Below are 19032 nucleotides of genomic sequence, written 5' to 3' on the forward strand. Positions count from 1 at the left end.
CGGAAATATCCAAGAGTACAGGTCCCCTAACAAGCAGATTTGAACGCACCAAAAATTATTCCTCGCAAGGATATATGATCGATCTGTTACAACGGAACTGTCCATTTCAGGACAGTGTCGTATCAAACACTTTCTGGCATCCCTCTCATCGATTCTGATTGCAAAGAGGGGTTGTCAGAGACCGTCTAGTTTGCGTTGTGAGCACTGTCCGATCTAACAGAATACCTCATCCATCCCTAGACTCTCTCTCATGACTTTGTGGACGAACCACCACCAATGTCGTCCCTCTCAACATCTCGGGGCTCGTTCGTCTCCTTTAAATTTCCACTCCACTACTTCATTATCCATAATGAGTATGCACACTAACTAAGGTTAGCCGATTAAATCATTTAATCATTATTTTATATGATCGGCCCAACCTAAGACATCTCCCAGAGGAATGCTTCTTGTGGGAGCCGATCTTACGTCATCACGTAAATAGAGGAATAACATCCATACCAGTACAACCATCACTGAATCACCATGGACATCATAGTCGAAAACCTTGCCCTAAATAGGCGCAAGAACAAAGGTACTTGTATAAGTTTGTCAATTTTGGGCACCGAGTTCAATCATCTGAGTCATGGTATTTTCAAAGGGTAAATACACTTCATACCCAAGCTAGGGTTATTTCCTAAGCAATCAAACAATCGTAATCAGTCAAAAATATTGTTTGTCTTTCGCCCAAGCGAGAGATTGTCACTCAAGTGACCAATTCATCAAAACAGACTCAATTTCCTACATGGTTCTCGCTCGAGCGAAGGGACTATCGCTCAAGCTAAAAATCCACCAAAAACTGGTCAAAATACCTATCTCGACTTGCCCGGGTGAGGTACGGCCGCCCGGGCGCCAAAAACAGGTTGTCTGGCCCTTGCCCAAGCGAGAAACGCTAGCCCAAGCGAGGCTGGCTCGCCCAGGCGAGGGGTTGCTCGCCCAAGCGCTATTTGGAACCATTCTTCTATGTTTCTCCCTCGCCCAGGTGAGGCTGGATCGCCCGGGCGAGGTGGTCCAGTTACCAGGACCATTTTCCTCGCCCTTTTGGGCTACCAGATCGAAACTCTCCGCTGTTTTCGATCCTAATGTATTTTAGTTTCTCGAGTGGTGTTCCCTCATGGATAACTACCACAATACTTGATATTTTAAGCTATCCTAAGCATACAACTTAAGAAAGTGTGGAAATCAAGAAACAATCCAGGTAGAGGTAACACAACTCAGGGTAGAGGAAAAATCCCTAGTGGAAATTACAAAGCTAACAGTGGAGTTAAAATGTGCACATACTATTGGTTAACAAGGACTCTAACTTCACCTAGAGGGGCAGGTGAATAGGTGGTTCAAGTAGCAATTAAACTCGATACGAAATGCAAACTATAATCTTAAAAACTACTTTTTTTAATCAATTAAAAGCTTGCTTAATCAATTAACAAAAAGTTGGACTTAATCGATTAAATGAAAGCTTAATTAATTAATCTTATGGTTTTATTGAAAATCTTTTGGTTCTTGATGCAACAAGAATACAGTGATTAAACTAATCTAATATGCTCTTAAACAAATTACTTAATGTGATTAACAATGCAAATTCACTTATGCATTGATCTCTAAATGAATGTTATCAACTAAAGCGAAAATACGATAATTGCATATAAGTAAAAGAGTGTAGCAAGAGAGAAGATGACACAATCGATTTATCCTGGTTCAATTGCCAATCCACATGAAATCTACATCCAACCCTCCTCTTCTGACCTTGGGATATTTGCTTTACTAGAAGAAATTAAATGTTTATACAAAATACTTCTTCCACAAGAACTCTCTTGCACCTAGCTTCTAATGATTGATCACCACTTCTAACCAAGTATACACAATGAGACCTCTTCTTGGACCTTGATCGTAGCCTAGGAATTCTCCTAAATTTCTCTCTTCCTCCTAGGTGATACCTCAATCCACAAAGAGACAAATTTACAAATCGACTGTAAAGATGTGTACAAAGTTCCTTGCACCTAAAATGTGCTAATCATACACTATTATTCAGAGCAAACTATCTTTTGATGAATTTCACAATCTCATAGATGAATATGAGTGATTATGAGTCACTAAAGGAAAATCTTTGGAAGACTCAATGTTTGAAAGCAAAAACCTTTTAAAGATTCACAAAACTCTCTCTTTTCACATGAAAGTTTCTTTCTCTCTTTTCAGAAAATCACTCTTTGAAAAATGTGTGTCAATCTTGCATCAAGTTTTTGTATTACTCAGATACCTTTGCATTTGGGAAAGGATGGTAGAATACCATTCAGTTTCAAGCTGTTCTATTGGGGTTAATCGACTAAAATACCACTTAATCGATTAACGTTTCTTTAAAATGTCCAAGATTCCAAAACAGAAACTGACTTAATCAATTAACCATATCCTTAATCGATTAATTAGTTTCTCATTTGAAAAGTCAATTAATCAACGTCTTAATCAATTAACATTTTTTCTTGAAAAAACTTAGTTAATTTTGCATAAACCTCTAACATGAATGATTGATGCATGATATTGAATATGATATAAGTATTACTGCCCAAAATCATGTATGGATGCTAAATTCACCTAAGTCATGTTATGTATGAAAAGCTCTTTATGCAATAGGATCATAATCTAATCATGTGGGATTTATCACAAGGTTCGCCCAACTTAGACTCTACCTATTCAAATCATCTTAGGACCTAAAAATAAAAATATTACTCTAGTCGTCATGATGCTTTCTTCAAGTGTGATTATGAATCTTTATGTTGTTGTTGTTGTTGATATGTCCCCGTCTTTAAGCTTTAAGTTTGTTCTTTATCAAAATCAAGTTCTTGGATGCTTGCATTCACACAAACTGTGGAAAGTAGTACACATAGTTTAAACATGCTTCTTTAAGCATAGTTTTCCACCAAACTCACAACAAGAAAGACAAAGACAACCTACCAATATTGTAAACAATGCAATGACTATGGAATCTAGTCACTCAAAATCCAATCCATACAAGGATACATCAAAGGAACCCACTGATAATCAATGTAACTCTACAGGAAGCTATAATTTTGGACCATAACAGTCCTTATAGGGTGTTGGTGCTAACAACCTTGAACATAACATAAACCAATTGAGTATCATACCAACAGAAGAGAAGCACAACAATCATGATCAAGAGGATAAAGGAATCCCAGGTAACAATTCATTTTGGGTTTTATACAGTGGTGCCACAGACCATGTTTGTCCCAATTTGAATATTTCAATTAAACCTATTACCACGAGTCTGGAAAATGGTTCAACTACATTTGCAAGGGTCTTAAAGATTGTCGTCCTTTCTAGTTCCCTAACTTTGCAACGTGTGCTTTATATCCCTGATTTGAAATTCAATCTAATTTCTTTTCATAGGCTAAGCAAGTCCATGTAGTGCAAACTAGTCTTTAATGATTCAAAATGTTCATCCAAGATATGACTACGTTGAGGATGATTGGACATGTTGAAGTAATGAAAAATCTGTATATGCTTAAGAGGGAATCCAAGCTTGATTTTAGAACTAAGCATAATATGAATGTAATCAGCATTGAACTTCATTTTGATTTGTGGCATTTTAGACTAGGGCATTCTTATTTTGACACATTGAATTCTTTTAGTAAGAAACACTCATATGTTAATAATTCTTCTATAACAACTTGTGATCAGTGCCACCTAGGTAAGCAATCTAGACTTCCTTTTCCTAATAACATGAATATAACCTCTAACAACTTTGATCTTGTGCACATGGATATATGAGGGCCAATAAGCAATGCCTCTATCCATGGACACAAATATTTCTTGACTGTGATTGATAACTATTGTAGGCATACCTAAATTTCCCTGAAGAAATCCAAGGTGAAGCCATGGACTTTATGAAAGATTTTGTCAAAATGGTGAAAACCCAATTTGGAAATTTTGTAAAAGTTTTAAGGAGTGACAATGGAGTGAATTTAACAACACAACCTTCTTTAAAGAGAATGAGATTATGTATTAAACCTCACGCGTTGAGGCTCCCCAACAAAACTTTGTTGTTGAAAGAAAACACATGTACTTACTGAATGTAACTAGAAACATCTTATTCCATTCTAACTTAACAAAGCTTTTGTGGTCTTATGTTGTCCAACATACCACATATCTGATAAACAGATTACCTAGTCCAACTCTAAACCACAATCCCCCCTTTGAGCTCCTCTATGGCAACCTGCCAAACTTACTTGAGATAAAGGTCTTTAGAGGGGAATAGTATGCTTCTACTTTAATCCACCATATGACCAAATTAGTTCTCAAGGCTAGGAAATGCATATTCCTTGGGCATAAAGCAGGTACAAAGGATTATGTTGTTTTTGACTTAAGAAATAGAGAGATATTTCTATTTAGAAATTTAATATTTTATGAACACCTATTCCAACAAAGACAATAGAAAATTGAACATAGCAATGAAAACCATGACCCAACTATTAGGTATTAGTGACAGAATACACCTAGAAGGGGGGGTTGAATAGGTGTCGCGATTTCCACTTACTACTATTTGCACCAAGCTATTTACCTCGCTATTTACCTCTTTTGAAGTTGAGCAACAAACATCATATGTTCTCGTCATTAAGCATAGCTTAGCTGTCTCCTCTTCATCTTAGGTGCTGGATTTTGTGTCCTTCTCTGGTACATCCCATACTATATAAGCTTTATTCGATTTGAAGTTCTGAGGAGTGCTTTTATCTGAATCAACCTTCTTGAGGTAAGTAGGACATTGGAACCTCATATGTCCTGGCTTGCCACATTCATGGCAAGTGAAGCGCTCTTTACTCTTACCTTTTCTGGTCGACTCCCACGCTTCTTTCTTCTGGAAACGTTTGAATCCTCCTTTCTTTAAGAATTTCCCAAATTTGCGTACGAGAAGGCTCAAAGTTTCTTCATCTACATCTGAATCAGATTCGTCTTCTTCTCTCTCTTATGTGGATTGAGATGTTGTTGTCTTGAGAGATATAATTTTCTTTTTGTGATCTGATACTCCGTGCATAGTCTGGCGTCCAAGCTCCATTAAATGCTCTTGAAGTTTTCTGAACAATGTCGCCAAAGGCATGGAGTCAAGATCTTTTGATTCCATAATAGCTGTTACTTTTGGTTATCATCTCCTGTCAAAACAACGTAAAACTTTGTTAGTAAGCTCTCCTTTGTTAAACAATTTATCGAAAGCAACTAAATGGTTAACTATATGAGCAAATCATTTTTGCATGTCACCGAAAGATTCATTTGGTAACTTACGAAATAACTCACATGTCAGGGCATTCAGCCTGGCACGCTTGACTTTGCTAGTGCCTTCGTGAGTCACTTGTAAAGTGTCCCACATTTCTTTAGCACTTTGGCACTGCGAAACCCGAAAGAACTCATCATAGGATATGGCCAATGGGATGATATTTTTGGCACGCAGGTTATACTGAATCTTTTTGCGTTCATCATCTGTCCATAAGGGTTGGTGGAACCCATTTAATTTCCCTAACAGATCGCGCGGATACGGTTGAGCTAGCACGACGTACTAGCTCTCATACTACTTGTTAGGTATCAATGACAGAATACACATATAAGGGGGGGTTGAATAAGTGTCGCAGTTCCCACTTACCGCTATTTGCACCAAAGCCCTATTCTGGAAAATCACTTAGTTAATCGATTAAAGATATGACTTAATCGATTAATCGCATAGAATTAGCAGTTGCTGAAAGGCTCAATTACACAGCCAATTACAGATTATACAGAAATGATATAGCAGATATATTTGAACACAAATGATCTTCATTTGGCAGTAAAACTATAGTCAAAATATCAGCTACAATAGGCAATTAAAAGCTACTTCAAACAGTAAAGAGATAAGAGAAAGAAACAACCTGCAATAACGTTTTTATACTGGTTCGTTTTGCGGTCCACTGCAAAACTACATCCAGTCCTCCCCTCTGATATGAGAGATTTTCTTCACTAAAATTGAAGCCAATGTATCTTACATACACACTTCCAATTACAAGACCTTGAACGCTACCTTCTTGAATTCCCAGAACCTCTACCTTGGTTTGACCTTACCCAATCGCCTAGGAAAACCTTTCCTACGATCCAGCCCCAGCCAAGAGTATGTTCTAAACTCAAGACCTCCAAGTCTTGGTGAAGACTCTCTAATCTTGTTGGTGGTACGATACCAAGAGACAACTTTCCTTGTTACACAAACAACACAAAAAAGACAGAGTAATGTGAAACACAAAATTACTCAAATATTACAAGAAAGAACAAGCTATAAACCCTATACAAATCTCACAATTACTAAGAATATGTATAAGATCAAAATCATGAAGAACATGCAATTTCTACCCTTAAGAAATCTCTAAACAGTAATGAAAGAATCATGTAAGAACAAGATAGAGTGATGAACACATTTGGTAATATGCAATGGATGACATGTTAATCCCTAAGCATAATACTATCTCACTTTAATCTCACCTAAAATTCTCTCTACCTATATGACATACAAAGAATACGAAAATATGAAACTTAGCAATTCTAAAATAAATGAATGAATGTATGAAGCATGGTGTAAAAACACAGTTTATATAGAAAAACAGTTTTGCACCCAGTTAATCAATTATGTTGCTTGTTAATTGATTAACGGGCTGTTAGAGAGTAACTGGATTCTTTTTTTCAGTTATCTGTTGAAACTGTTAAAAACTTTTTTCACGTTAATTGATTAAAGCTTCACTGAATCGATTAACTGGCTTATTTTCAGTTAAGATGTTAATTGGTAAACTACATATATGTTATGCTTATCAACTATACATGTTATACCTTTTATGTTATGCCTAAAATACACAAATAACATGTATGATTAATGCATGAACACATAATAAACTAGATGGCATGTCTCATGTAGATGATATGATAGTTTTTAGACTTTGTGAGATTTGCATCTAGGTTTACCTAACCTAGACTCAATAACTAAGACACATCTAAGACTCTAGTCTAGACATGAAGCTCTTGAGTCTTTGGCATGTTGATTTGTTGAGTTGTCGTTAAGCTTTCACTAAGTCATTTGTCTTCATCAAAACATAGGCAAGCTAAGTGCTCTCTTGACATATTGCACTTTCACCAGCACCTTGCACTTTCCTAGATGGCTTATGATATTGACACATCAATGAACACCAACCCCGATGGTCCTGAAATGAGAGCACTTGACACCAACCAAGACCAAGGTTTAGAAACTAATTATGCAACTGCAAATCAATCTCAAAGATCCAATTGCCTTATACACCCTCCTTGCTACCTAAGAGATTTCCACTATAACTTGTCCCTTTCTCATATGGAAGAAATACCCAAGGGAGTGTATCATCCTCTATCTTTTATTTTATCTTATAAGTCTATCTCTCCTAATCACCTTCAACATGATATTAGCATCACCACACATAGTGAACCAAAGACTTATAATCAAGCCATTACTTATAAGCATTGGATAAGGGTTATGCAGGAGGAATTAAATGCCATAGAACTAAACAACACTTGGAACATAGTTGATTTACCTCCAAGTAAGAAATCCATTGGGTGCAAATGGGTTTACAAAATCATGTATAAGTCATATGGTTCTATTGAGAGATACAAGACAAGGTTTATAGCCAAGGGATACAACTAAACTAAAGGATATAGTTCGTTGACACATTTGCTCCTTTTGTGAAATTAACAATAGTAAGGCTTCTATTAACAATTGCCTCCTGCCAAGATTGGATAGTACACCTACTAGATTTTAAAAATGCCTTTCTTCATGGATATTTGAGTGAATAGGTACATATGTCAATACTTCAAGGTGTTGTTTGCTAGAAACCAAACAAGGGTTGCAAGCTGCAAAAGTCTCTTCATAGACTTAAGCAGGTATAGAGATAGTGGTAAAATAAACTTTCTGAATCCCTTAATGCCCTAGGATATACACATTCTCACAATGACCGTTCTCTTTTTACAAAGAATAAAGGCAAGGACTTCACTACCTTACTCATCCGTGTAGATGATTTAGTCTCAAGAGGTAATAACAAGACTGACATAAACAATGTAAAAATCACATTAATATTCAGTTCAAGATAAAATATATTGAAACTCTAAAATACTTCATTTGAATATAAATTGCTAGAACTAAGGAAGTAATCACACTTTGCCAAAGGAAATATGCTCTAGATATATCGTCTAATACATTATTTATAGCCTCCAAACCTAATGCAACACCAATTGTAAGGACAAAAAAATTTGCAACAAGATGATATACCTCCATATGCAGATCTAGTTTATTATAGGAGACTTATTGGAAGATCACTCTACTTAACCAACACTTGACCATATATTAGCTTTGTTGTGCAGCAACTAAGTCAATTCATGGCACAACCAACTATGAATCACTATAAAGCCTTGTGTAGAGTCCTTAAGTTCATCAAAAGAAATCCTAGACAAGGTCTCTTTTACTCAGCCTTGCATAGCCCATCTAGCTTGAACAATAGTCATGTCCGAGACAAAGTGGACCATGCCCGAGGAAAGTTGGGTCGTGATCGAGGAGGGTTGGGTCGTGACCAAAAAAGTGAACCACGAACGAGACAAGGTTAGCCATGACTGAGGAAAGCTAGATCACGATCGAGGAAGGTTGGGTCTGACCAAGACAAGACTAGCCATGCTCGAGACAAGGATGATCATGACCGAGACGAGTTGGTATATGACCGAGACAAGCCACATATGACCGTGTCTTACATGACTGAGGTGCATGAACTCTGATCTTGGGGCATAGGTTGTGATGCATGATGGAATGGCCTCTGACCGTGGCACCTCGGCCATGGTGCTTATTGCCGAAGCTTGACAAGAGCTATTTAACCGAGGAACATGGGTCATATGTCCTAGCCATTTGTTGAGCAATCTAACCATAGTGCATGGGCCACATGACTCATTCAGAAGGTGTAGTTTCCAGTTCTTGTGTATTAGGATTTTTTAACTCACATATATGAGTTTAATTGTTCTAGAAACACTACTCTAACCATAATTAGTTAGGATATGTTAATTAGTTAATTTTTTGTTTCATGTTTTGGGTGTTGATCTAGGGTTGCTTGTAAGTCAAGTATGGGTCCATTACTCAAAATTCTTGTATAAAAGCCACTTAAAGGCATGAATAATATACAAGAACGAAGATTATATTTTTCCAAAATTGCAATAATTTTCACGTATTTGATTGGATAAGAAGTCTTCCTTGAGATGAATAAAACATGAAAGTTGTTAGTTTATCCCCCTTAACTCATTACTTAATTGTACATTATTAATGAAAACAATATACTTCTTGGTTAGATAGAGTGAGGACTGTATTCTTAATTTATATGGAGGACATATAAGGTACTTCCATTAAACAAATCTATTCATGAAATATATTTTCCGAAATGGTATGGTTAATCTATTTCACATAACCCTTCATGCAAGTTGACTTTCCAAATGGGTAAGTCATTTAACATGATATTTCATGCAAGATAACTTTCTAAATAGTCTTGTTATTTCACATAATATGTATTTGATTCTATTTAATTATTCAAATAAAAATTATATCATAACAAAAGAATATTTCTTACATAAATTAGTCAACATGATTTAACTATACCTTTAACTATTAAATTATTATATGAAACATAATTCTTACATTATCTAATTTATCCCATATAATAATACATTTATGGTTTAATAAAAAAAATATAATACACATAAAAATATAATGTTAAATCCTATTAAAATAACCACGTCATAATATCACGACCAAGTAGAGAGTGAATGTGGGACATGGTGGTTGTACATCACTATTTTTTGAAATAACCTCTTTAATATACCACAACACTAATCTTTTTCTTTAACATGACACATAATGAAGAGTATGATCAAAGTTTAATGTCTTTAATAAGACCTTTTATTTTTGTTGTAATTATCTAATCTAATAATGTATACTAATTAGAAACAAGAAATGGCACACACAACTATTATAATTAAACTTAGAGTGTCAATCAACCCAAAATAATAATAATATATCTTCATTAATGATGTCCAATAATGTCCATTACTTAGATATGCTCATAAAATGTATAGGGCGACAATCCTTTCTTAGAGTTTAAGGGTTCATAATGTTTGTGTTAATATATGTTCTACTATTACTCTTTATTTATGAATTTCTTTAATGACAAGATAATTGAATTCATATTTTTATCACCCATAGAGTATTTGTCATTCACTATCATGAAATTACTATGATAAGTTTTCAGCAGTCTAACAATAATGTCAACTTAATTCAAATCTTGAAATAAAGTTTCATAGCCAATTATTCTGAAATGTACCCTCAAAACTTACTACAAGTTTAGTTTTCCAATCACGCCAAGGTGGTGATACATTCTGTATGTAAGCATGTGTTCATTTATTATCTCTATATAAGAATATTTAAAGATTTTAGAGTATATATAATACTCCCAACATTAGATGCACATAATTACTTTTATCTAATCATGTTCCAAGTCACTTCAGAGTATTTTGTGACACGAAATTTCTCTCTATTACTAATTAGAGCATGCATAATTCCTTTATGTTCTAGAACTATCTTTATATATATGTCTTATGAGACAAATCATATTCCTTGTATTCTATAATGGAATATTTATCCTTATCACAATTATTGTCTCACTCATCTATTTTCATTTCAAAGTGACTAGAGAAAAATCTCTTAGGCACATGCAAGTAGGAATGGCAACGGGGCAGATCGGGGTCGGGTTTTTGCTTACCCAACCCCGAATCCGAAATCCAGAACCCGAACCCGAACTCGAACCCGAACATGGCGAGATTGAAATTAACAATACCATCCCTGAACCCGTCGGGTTTTGGGTAACCCGAACCCGATGGGGAACCCGAAAGTTTAGAAGAACTTGACGTTTGGCACACTGAACTGACGACAGAAAGAAGGAGGATAAAACGTCTCAATGATGGTGGCATAGATTAGATTTAATATAGTCAATCCTCTTTAGCTGTTCACTTGTAAGTTGAAACAATCTGACTTAATAAGAGACTCTTGTACCTACCAATTCATCCACAGTTAACCAATTCATCCCCAATTAAAATTTAGATTGAATTTGTTATTTACATTACCCATCAGTACTGTGACAATGATGAGATGAAACTTAGGAACCGTTAACTTGCTTCTCAGGGTGACCATAAACAAAGTTTTTTGAGACGCTAAAACCATGCTGGGACTTGTAACATTGAATATGGTTATGATAGTACAAGGGATAAAGTGAAACGTCTAATGGGTAATGATATTGTTCAAAGCACTATTTTTTAAAAGATGGACAAAACTTCCAATCTTTGAGTCATTCAAGCACACTATTTTACCATACCATGTGATGCAAATTAAAGTTTGCAACAACAACAACAACCGAGATGGGTTCTGGACGGGTTCGGGGTAGGGTATCACATGTACCAAACCCGAAAATTAACATCGGGTAAAACCCGAACCCGAACTCAGTGATAGCGGGTTTAACCTGTTACATTCGGGTTGAGTTCAGATGGGTGCCAACGGATTCAGTTTTCATTGTCATCCCTATATGCAAGTGATTGAAATAATTTGTTGCAAGCAAGATATTATCAATATATATAATCATGTAGATAAATATAGTCCACAAACCTTTAGATATATACACATTGATCAACATTATTTTTCTTAGATCCAAAGGAAACAATTATACTATTTAACTTAACATACTATTGTTGGAAAGCTCACTTAAATATGTATATTTATGTTTTAAGTTTATACACCATGTATTCATTTCATTCTTCTATGAACTCCATTAGTTTGTTCGTACAAACTTCTGTATCTAAATCCCCATTCAAAACGACAATTTTCACATACATGCAATATAACTCTTTATGATAATGAAAAATCAATGTTGTGATAATTATGAGACAATATTTATAAGAGATTGCAAAAGGTCTCTCTATAATTAATGTCAATTTTCTAGGTATACCACTTTACAAATGCTCTAATTTTGTAACATTCTAAGTTAGCATGAGAGTCATATTTGGCCTTTAAAGATTCATTTCTAACAAACACTCTTACAACCTTTGAGTAACTCAACATGTTTCAAACCTTATTATGTTTTCATGGGTTTTAATTCTTCTTTCATATATCTAACGATTTATTAGAATTATTGCCATTCATTGATTGAGAAATTTTTATCTTGGAACTTAACATTTTAAATATGACTCATATAAATAAACCATATAATCATAAAAATAACTAATCTTATTTCTCTTAAAGATCTTCTTAATGCAATTTGTCATAATTCTTCTACTATAGGCTCATCTAGTTTAACTTCATTGTGAGAGTGAGATCATTATATGTTATTCATCATTGTTATGAAGTGATTCAATAACTTGAGGAATAACAACTTTAATAGAAATACAAGTCAAAGAAACTTGTATTTTATTTTAAAGAGTTCCTATTTTAAGTGGTACTTCCCTTCACTCCACTAATTTTATAATTCACAATGAACCTAATATTCTCGGTTCTCAATAATCTTCATTGTGAGATTAAAGGAATAAAATTTTACCTTTTTAAATAACCAATGAAATAATCATTAATTGCTTTGCATCCAATTTGTTTTATTGTGAATCATAGTATTTAATTTCTATCTAATAATCCTAAATATGCACGTGTCTTATACTATATTTCCTACTATTTCACATATCAAAAGGAATCTATGAAACTATTTTATTCGAAACCCTGTTCAACAAATATGTGACAATGCTTAGAAAATAATTTCATAATAAAATGAGTAAAGATGAATTGCATACCTTATGTTTATCAAAGAATGTCTTGTTATGCTTTACTAATACAATATTTTGTACTCTCCTAGGAATTTAACAAATAGAGTCGAGATTTTACTACTATAATCATTACGTCTAACTTCATTTTAGCTTCATTAATGAAAATATCTAAAGTATTTATAATTTTAGATTTTTAATGTAGCAAATAGACACTTCATAATGTGGATAATCATCACTGAGGAATAAAACCAAAAGTTTGAAAAATAAAGAAAAAAATTTAAGGACTAATTTCAAATTCCAAAAATATATTTAAGCCTTAACTTTTAAATACATGCTACAAGGAATGGCAACGGGGTGAGACGGGTCGTATTTGCACTTACCCAAACCCGAAATTTAAAACCCAAACCCAAACTAAACGAGGTTAAAAATAATTCTACTATCTCCGATCCCGTCGGGTTTCGGGTAACCCGAACACAACCCAAAACTCAAAACTATTATATATTATATATATATATATACATTTTGTTGCCAAGTCCTCATAATTGAGTTAAAACTCAAATATAAAATAGTGGGCATGCCAGTGTACTTTACTAATAATTAAGCTACAGGATTTAAAACTCTACTGTAAAATATTGGTCATGTCATTTCACCTCACAAATATATATATATATATATATATATATATAAATATAATTGTGTAATTTAAATATATTATTCGGGTTTGGGCGGATTCAGGGTAGGGTATTACTTATACCAAACCCGAACCCGAAAATTATAATCAGATAAAAACCTGAACCCGAATATAATCACAACGGGTTTTCCCTGTTAAATTCGAATTGGGTTCAGATGGGTACGCACAGGTTCAGTTTTTATTGCCGCGTGCTACACGCTATACTGCAGCCACTTGAGTATATTTAATTATAGTCTTACTTATTATGTCATGCTAAAATAAATTTAGCGTATGCAAATGTAAATAAGGTGTCATGTTATAATCTGAATGTTCACAAAACCGAGTTCATAAATTTGCTTATAGCGAGAAAAAGGGAATTCTGAAATTTGACACTTAGGAGCATAGTAAGTTTTAAAAGATAAAAACCACTTTAAATAAGTTTGCTAGTAGTAACAAGGATGAATACTACCCAGTGTTATAAAAACCGGTTTGTAATGGCCGGTTTAACCAGTAAATTGGTGAAGTGGTCTCAATACTGATATGATACGCTAATTATATCGGTCATGTAATTATACTAGTCAAAACTGGTCGAAACTAATTATACTGACCGGTTTTCAATTGAACCGTATCGACCGATTTTTATTTAAAAATAATTTTTTTAATGAGAATAAAAAAATTTATTGAGTTTTTATTGATTTTTCAGTATTAATATTAATATATTATATATGCATATCTAACTTCACTGTATGCGATTTAATTAGTGAATTACTGATTGAACCACTGTACTAGTGTCTTGATTGATATAATATTAATAACAATGATACTAGTCAAGCAAAGCAAGTAGTTTTGTTGGAGTATTTAGCTAAACAAATGAGTTAATTAGTTTAGCTAAACAAATAAAGTTAAGGTAATTTAAGGTCAGTTATTTAAATGAGTCATGCTCAACTTCATATATATATATATATATATATATCCTTAAGTTTTGTTTATATTAATTACATTCAATCTCAGCCGTTCATTTTCTTAAATCTAATGGATCAAATGTGTTAGTGCAATAAATGATGAGAGAGAAAAAAAATCTTAAATAACTTATTGCACTCTCCTATTTGGTCCTTTAGATTTAAGAAAATGAATGACTTAGATTGAGTGTAACTAGTGTAAACAGATCCCTCCTCATATATATATATGAGATCCGTTAAATTTAAGAAAATGAATGACTGAAATTGAGTGTAATTAATGTAAACAGAACTTAAGTGTAAATGAATTCCTCCTTATTTATATATATATATATATATAAATTAAGTTACACCATTTTCTCAAATCCAACGGACCAAACGAGTGAGTGAAATAAATGATGAGAGAGAAAAAGAGAAATCCTAAATAAATTTTAAATTTCACTCATTTGGTCCATTGGATTTAAAAAATAAATAGTTGAGATCGAATGTAACTAACGTAACTTAACTTGTAAACATACTATCTTCTATATATATATATATATTAAAGTTCTAAACATATTAATTTATTTTGTATAAATTATTTTGTGAATCCTTCACCTTCATTTAGTATAAAAGCTTATTTTTTTATAATGGTGGGAATCGTGAAGCTGCTAATTATTTTTGATATGGATTATGATCAAAAAGTAAGAATTAGAGTTTATTTTTGTTTATTTCTTGTATAGAAATGTTGGTTAAAGTTAAATATTAGAGAAAATTTAATAAAGGGAAAAATATTGAAATTTAAATGAATAGTATGAGTGAAATTCAAATAATAAAGTTCTCAATAAGTAATACTCAAACTTTAAATTTTAGATTATTTAAAGAAACAAGTCAATATTATCTTTTTAGTCTTAGCTGTCTGTCTCACTTGCGTGCTATTTTCCTTTCCACTTGATCCAATAGGTACAAGCCCATACTATCTAGCTAACTAGCTTTGTCAAAGCAATATCAACATATATCTTTCGAGTAATGAAGAGATATATATACGTTTCTTAATTAATAAATATATTATTAAAAAATGTATTCCTGATTTTTTTTTGAAGCACAAACAACCAAATGCTTACAATAATTTTTCAAGCTTTGTCTCAATAATTGTCTGCCCCTACGCCGAAAAAAGAAAATCCCTTTTCTTTGTACAACAAAGAAAAAGCTTTTATGCCATTATTGATTCTTCCTTAGAGGGGAACCCCCAAAACATATAATAGCTGACTTTGCATCTAGAATTTCCGTGTCATTCTTAGGGAGAAAAAAACAAATAGATAAATTGTTTACGACAAAAATCACTTTAAATTAGCCAATATCACTGTTAGATGATTAAAATAATTTATATTAGCTATAGGAGATGATCAAAATTCTAAAAATGTGTTATAGAATTTATTGAGTAGCCATAATTAAGGTGTTGAACTCCTCTCTATTATTGAAGAATCTACTATTGGGTCCAGATCGTGATACGTAACACCTAAAATAATTTAAGGATCCAAGTTTAGTTTTATTTTAAATTAAATAAATGAAAATTTTAAAAAAATTATTTCCCCCTCACATTCGAATACCATCTAGGAGTTTTGTTCACTATCATTCAATATCACATGTAATTTTAAATTATATGTCACAATATTAGTAGAAATCCTCTGCATTACTTAAGAGACAATTATATTTTTACACTTAATTTTAAGGATAAAAATGTCATAACAAATATGAATAGAAAAAATATATCTATCATTTAATTTTACATTTTACATTGTTTTAGACAACACTTATGGGAGAGGAGTCGTGCTCCACAACATTGTTGTGCTGCTTTTAGATAATAAAAACTTCGAAGAAAGAACAAAATGGTAACATCAATGATTCAAAGTCATTGGATAAAAACTTGGACCAAATTGTCTGCAAACTTGTTTGGTCAATCAAGGCTGCATGGTTTTGTTTATATTCAACTTTCACTTTCTTTATTTTATTATTATCTATTTACATCTCAACCTTGCTTATATCTCTCCTCATTTCTATCTCACTTTATCTTTTCATTCAATTAAAAAAATAGTGACCCTTCTCCTTATATTATACCATTCATTCCTTCAACTTTGTTCATTCAATTTCAGTGAAGATTCTCAAAAGCTAGCTACCTTCCCTTAACACCAAACCATGGCTACCCAATTCCTGATTTCCCTCCTTCTCCTCTCCGGCTACGCCCTCACTTCTGCCACCGAATTCGGCCGTCCCCTCAACCGAAAATTGGCAAAGCTGAAGAAGAAAGAACAGCTAACCCACTTCAAGTTCTACTGGCACGAATCAGTAGGTGGAAGCAACGCTACAGCTGCTATAATTATCCCATCACTTCCACAGTATACCAACACCTCTCACTTTGGTTCAGTAAGAGTCATCGATACCCCTTTGACGTTGGGACCAGAGTTGAGTTCTAAGCTTGTGGGCAGGGCCCAAGGGTTCTATGCTGTAACATCACGTACCGATCTCGAACTCACTATGATTCAAAACTTCAACTTTTTTGAAGGGAAGTATAATGGTAGCACCATTAGTGTATTGGGAAGGGACGTGGCTTTGAACGAGACAAGGGAGTTGCCTGTGGTTGGTGGAAGTGGGGTTTTTCGTTTTGCTAAGGGATATGTTGAACTTAGTACATACTTGGCTGAACCCATTGCAGGGAATAGTGTAATTGAGTACAATCTTTATGTGTTACATTATTGAAGCTATATAGCAGATACATCTTCATGTTTATTATTACTCTGTTTCTTAGTTTTCTATGAGTTGATGTCAGAATCAGATGGCCTATCTACTTGTGTTGCATGCTAAGCATTATTTGCCTAATAAAAGATAATTTATTGTGTCTAATATCTGTAGATAGTTGGTGAAATTTTTTATATTCAGTGATTATATTATTTATAATTGATTTGTAATAGTTTTTATTTGGAGTAGATAATGACTAAATATAAATGATATATGATATAATGATTAAATTTATTATTGGCAGTTTAAAGATGTATAGTCAGTGTATCATCCATTAATTACTTATTTTAAAAAGTTAATAATAATTAAAAATAAATAGTGATAATACAATAACAATATATAAAACTCTTATGATATTAATGTATCCATCTTTTTCTCATATATTAATTTCTTACTTTTTTTCATACTTGGTCTTATGATATCAAATTGGTCTCTAAAACGTTAGGGAACGTTAATTTAGCACTACTTTTCTACAAAAACCATAGATGACATTGATATATAGAGTAAATTACATTCATACCCTTGAGTTTTACTGAAATTACATAAATTATCTCTCAATTTTTTACACATATAAAAACCCCCTAATTTTTATACTTTCATTACATGGACAATCTCTGCAGGAGAAATAAGTGCAATCTTTTAAACAAAAAATATGATAAATGTAATTAAGTTAAACAAAACATGGTATATTGTGGAGACAAGTCCAAATAATATATGAGTTGATACTTCATTATTATTTTTGGTTCTTTACGATATAGTATAAGAGCAATTTAAACAATATCTTTTTAGAATTGTTGATACATTTTGTAATAAAAAATAATAAAGATACATTGATTTATATTTTATTTGAATTTTTCCTCATAATATACGATATTTTATTTAACTTAATTGCATTTATCACATTTTTATCTAAAATATTACATTTATTTCTCATACAAGAGTGATTAGTGTAATAAAAGTATAAAAACTAGGGGAAGTTTGTGTAGGTGTAAAAAAGTCAGAAATGATTGATATAATTTTACTAAAACTTAAGAAGTGATCAGTATAATTAACTCTTAAAGAGAACATAATAAAGAAAAGTTGTTTTTGTTATATTAATTTCTTAATTGTTTTTCATACTTTGGTCTATATGATATCAAATTGGTCTCTAAAACCGTTAGGGAAGTTAATTTAGCATTACTTTTCTACAAAAACCATCAATGACATTCATTAAAGAGAATATAATAAAGAAAAGTTGTTTTTGTTATACTTTTCAACATGACGGTAGAATCTTGTGGCAATGAAATTAAGAATAAAGATTTATTTTCTTTAATAATAAAAAATTATGAAATTAGCCCCTAAAGTAAAAAACCTATTACCACAATTAGTCTCAATACTAATTTTTCGATTAAACATAAAAAAGAGAGTATATTGGTACTACCTTATTTTTATCGAAATTATATAAATGATCCTTCATTTTTGACCCATACATATATATATATATATATATATATTATACTAACTATTCTTGTATGAGATATAAGTATAATTTCTTAAATAAAACAATATTATATTATAATTAAAAAAATAATGAATAGACATTTATTCTTATAAAATTTTCCTCATAATACACCATATTGTTCTAACTTCATTATATTCGTAACCATTTTTTGTTTATAAAATTATACTTATATTTTTTACAGGGTGTAATACATGTATATAAGTATGAGTAGTTTGTGTATGTTTAAAAAA

General features: G+C 32.6%; 1 protein-coding gene across 1 annotated transcript; it reads left to right on the forward strand.

Annotated features, from left to right (window-relative positions):
• On the forward strand, nt 16582-17283 carry LOC109349873 (dirigent protein 19-like). Its single transcript, XM_019590906.1, has one exon. It carries the CDS (start codon nt 16702-16704, stop codon nt 17260-17262), a length of 561 nt encoding a protein of 186 aa, XP_019446451.1. The 5' UTR covers nt 16582-16701; the 3' UTR covers nt 17263-17283.

Source organism: Lupinus angustifolius, chromosome LG01, assembly GCF_001865875.1.
Source record: "Lupinus angustifolius cultivar Tanjil chromosome LG01, LupAngTanjil_v1.0, whole genome shotgun sequence".
Classification (NCBI taxonomy): Eukaryota; Viridiplantae; Streptophyta; class Magnoliopsida; order Fabales; family Fabaceae; genus Lupinus; species Lupinus angustifolius.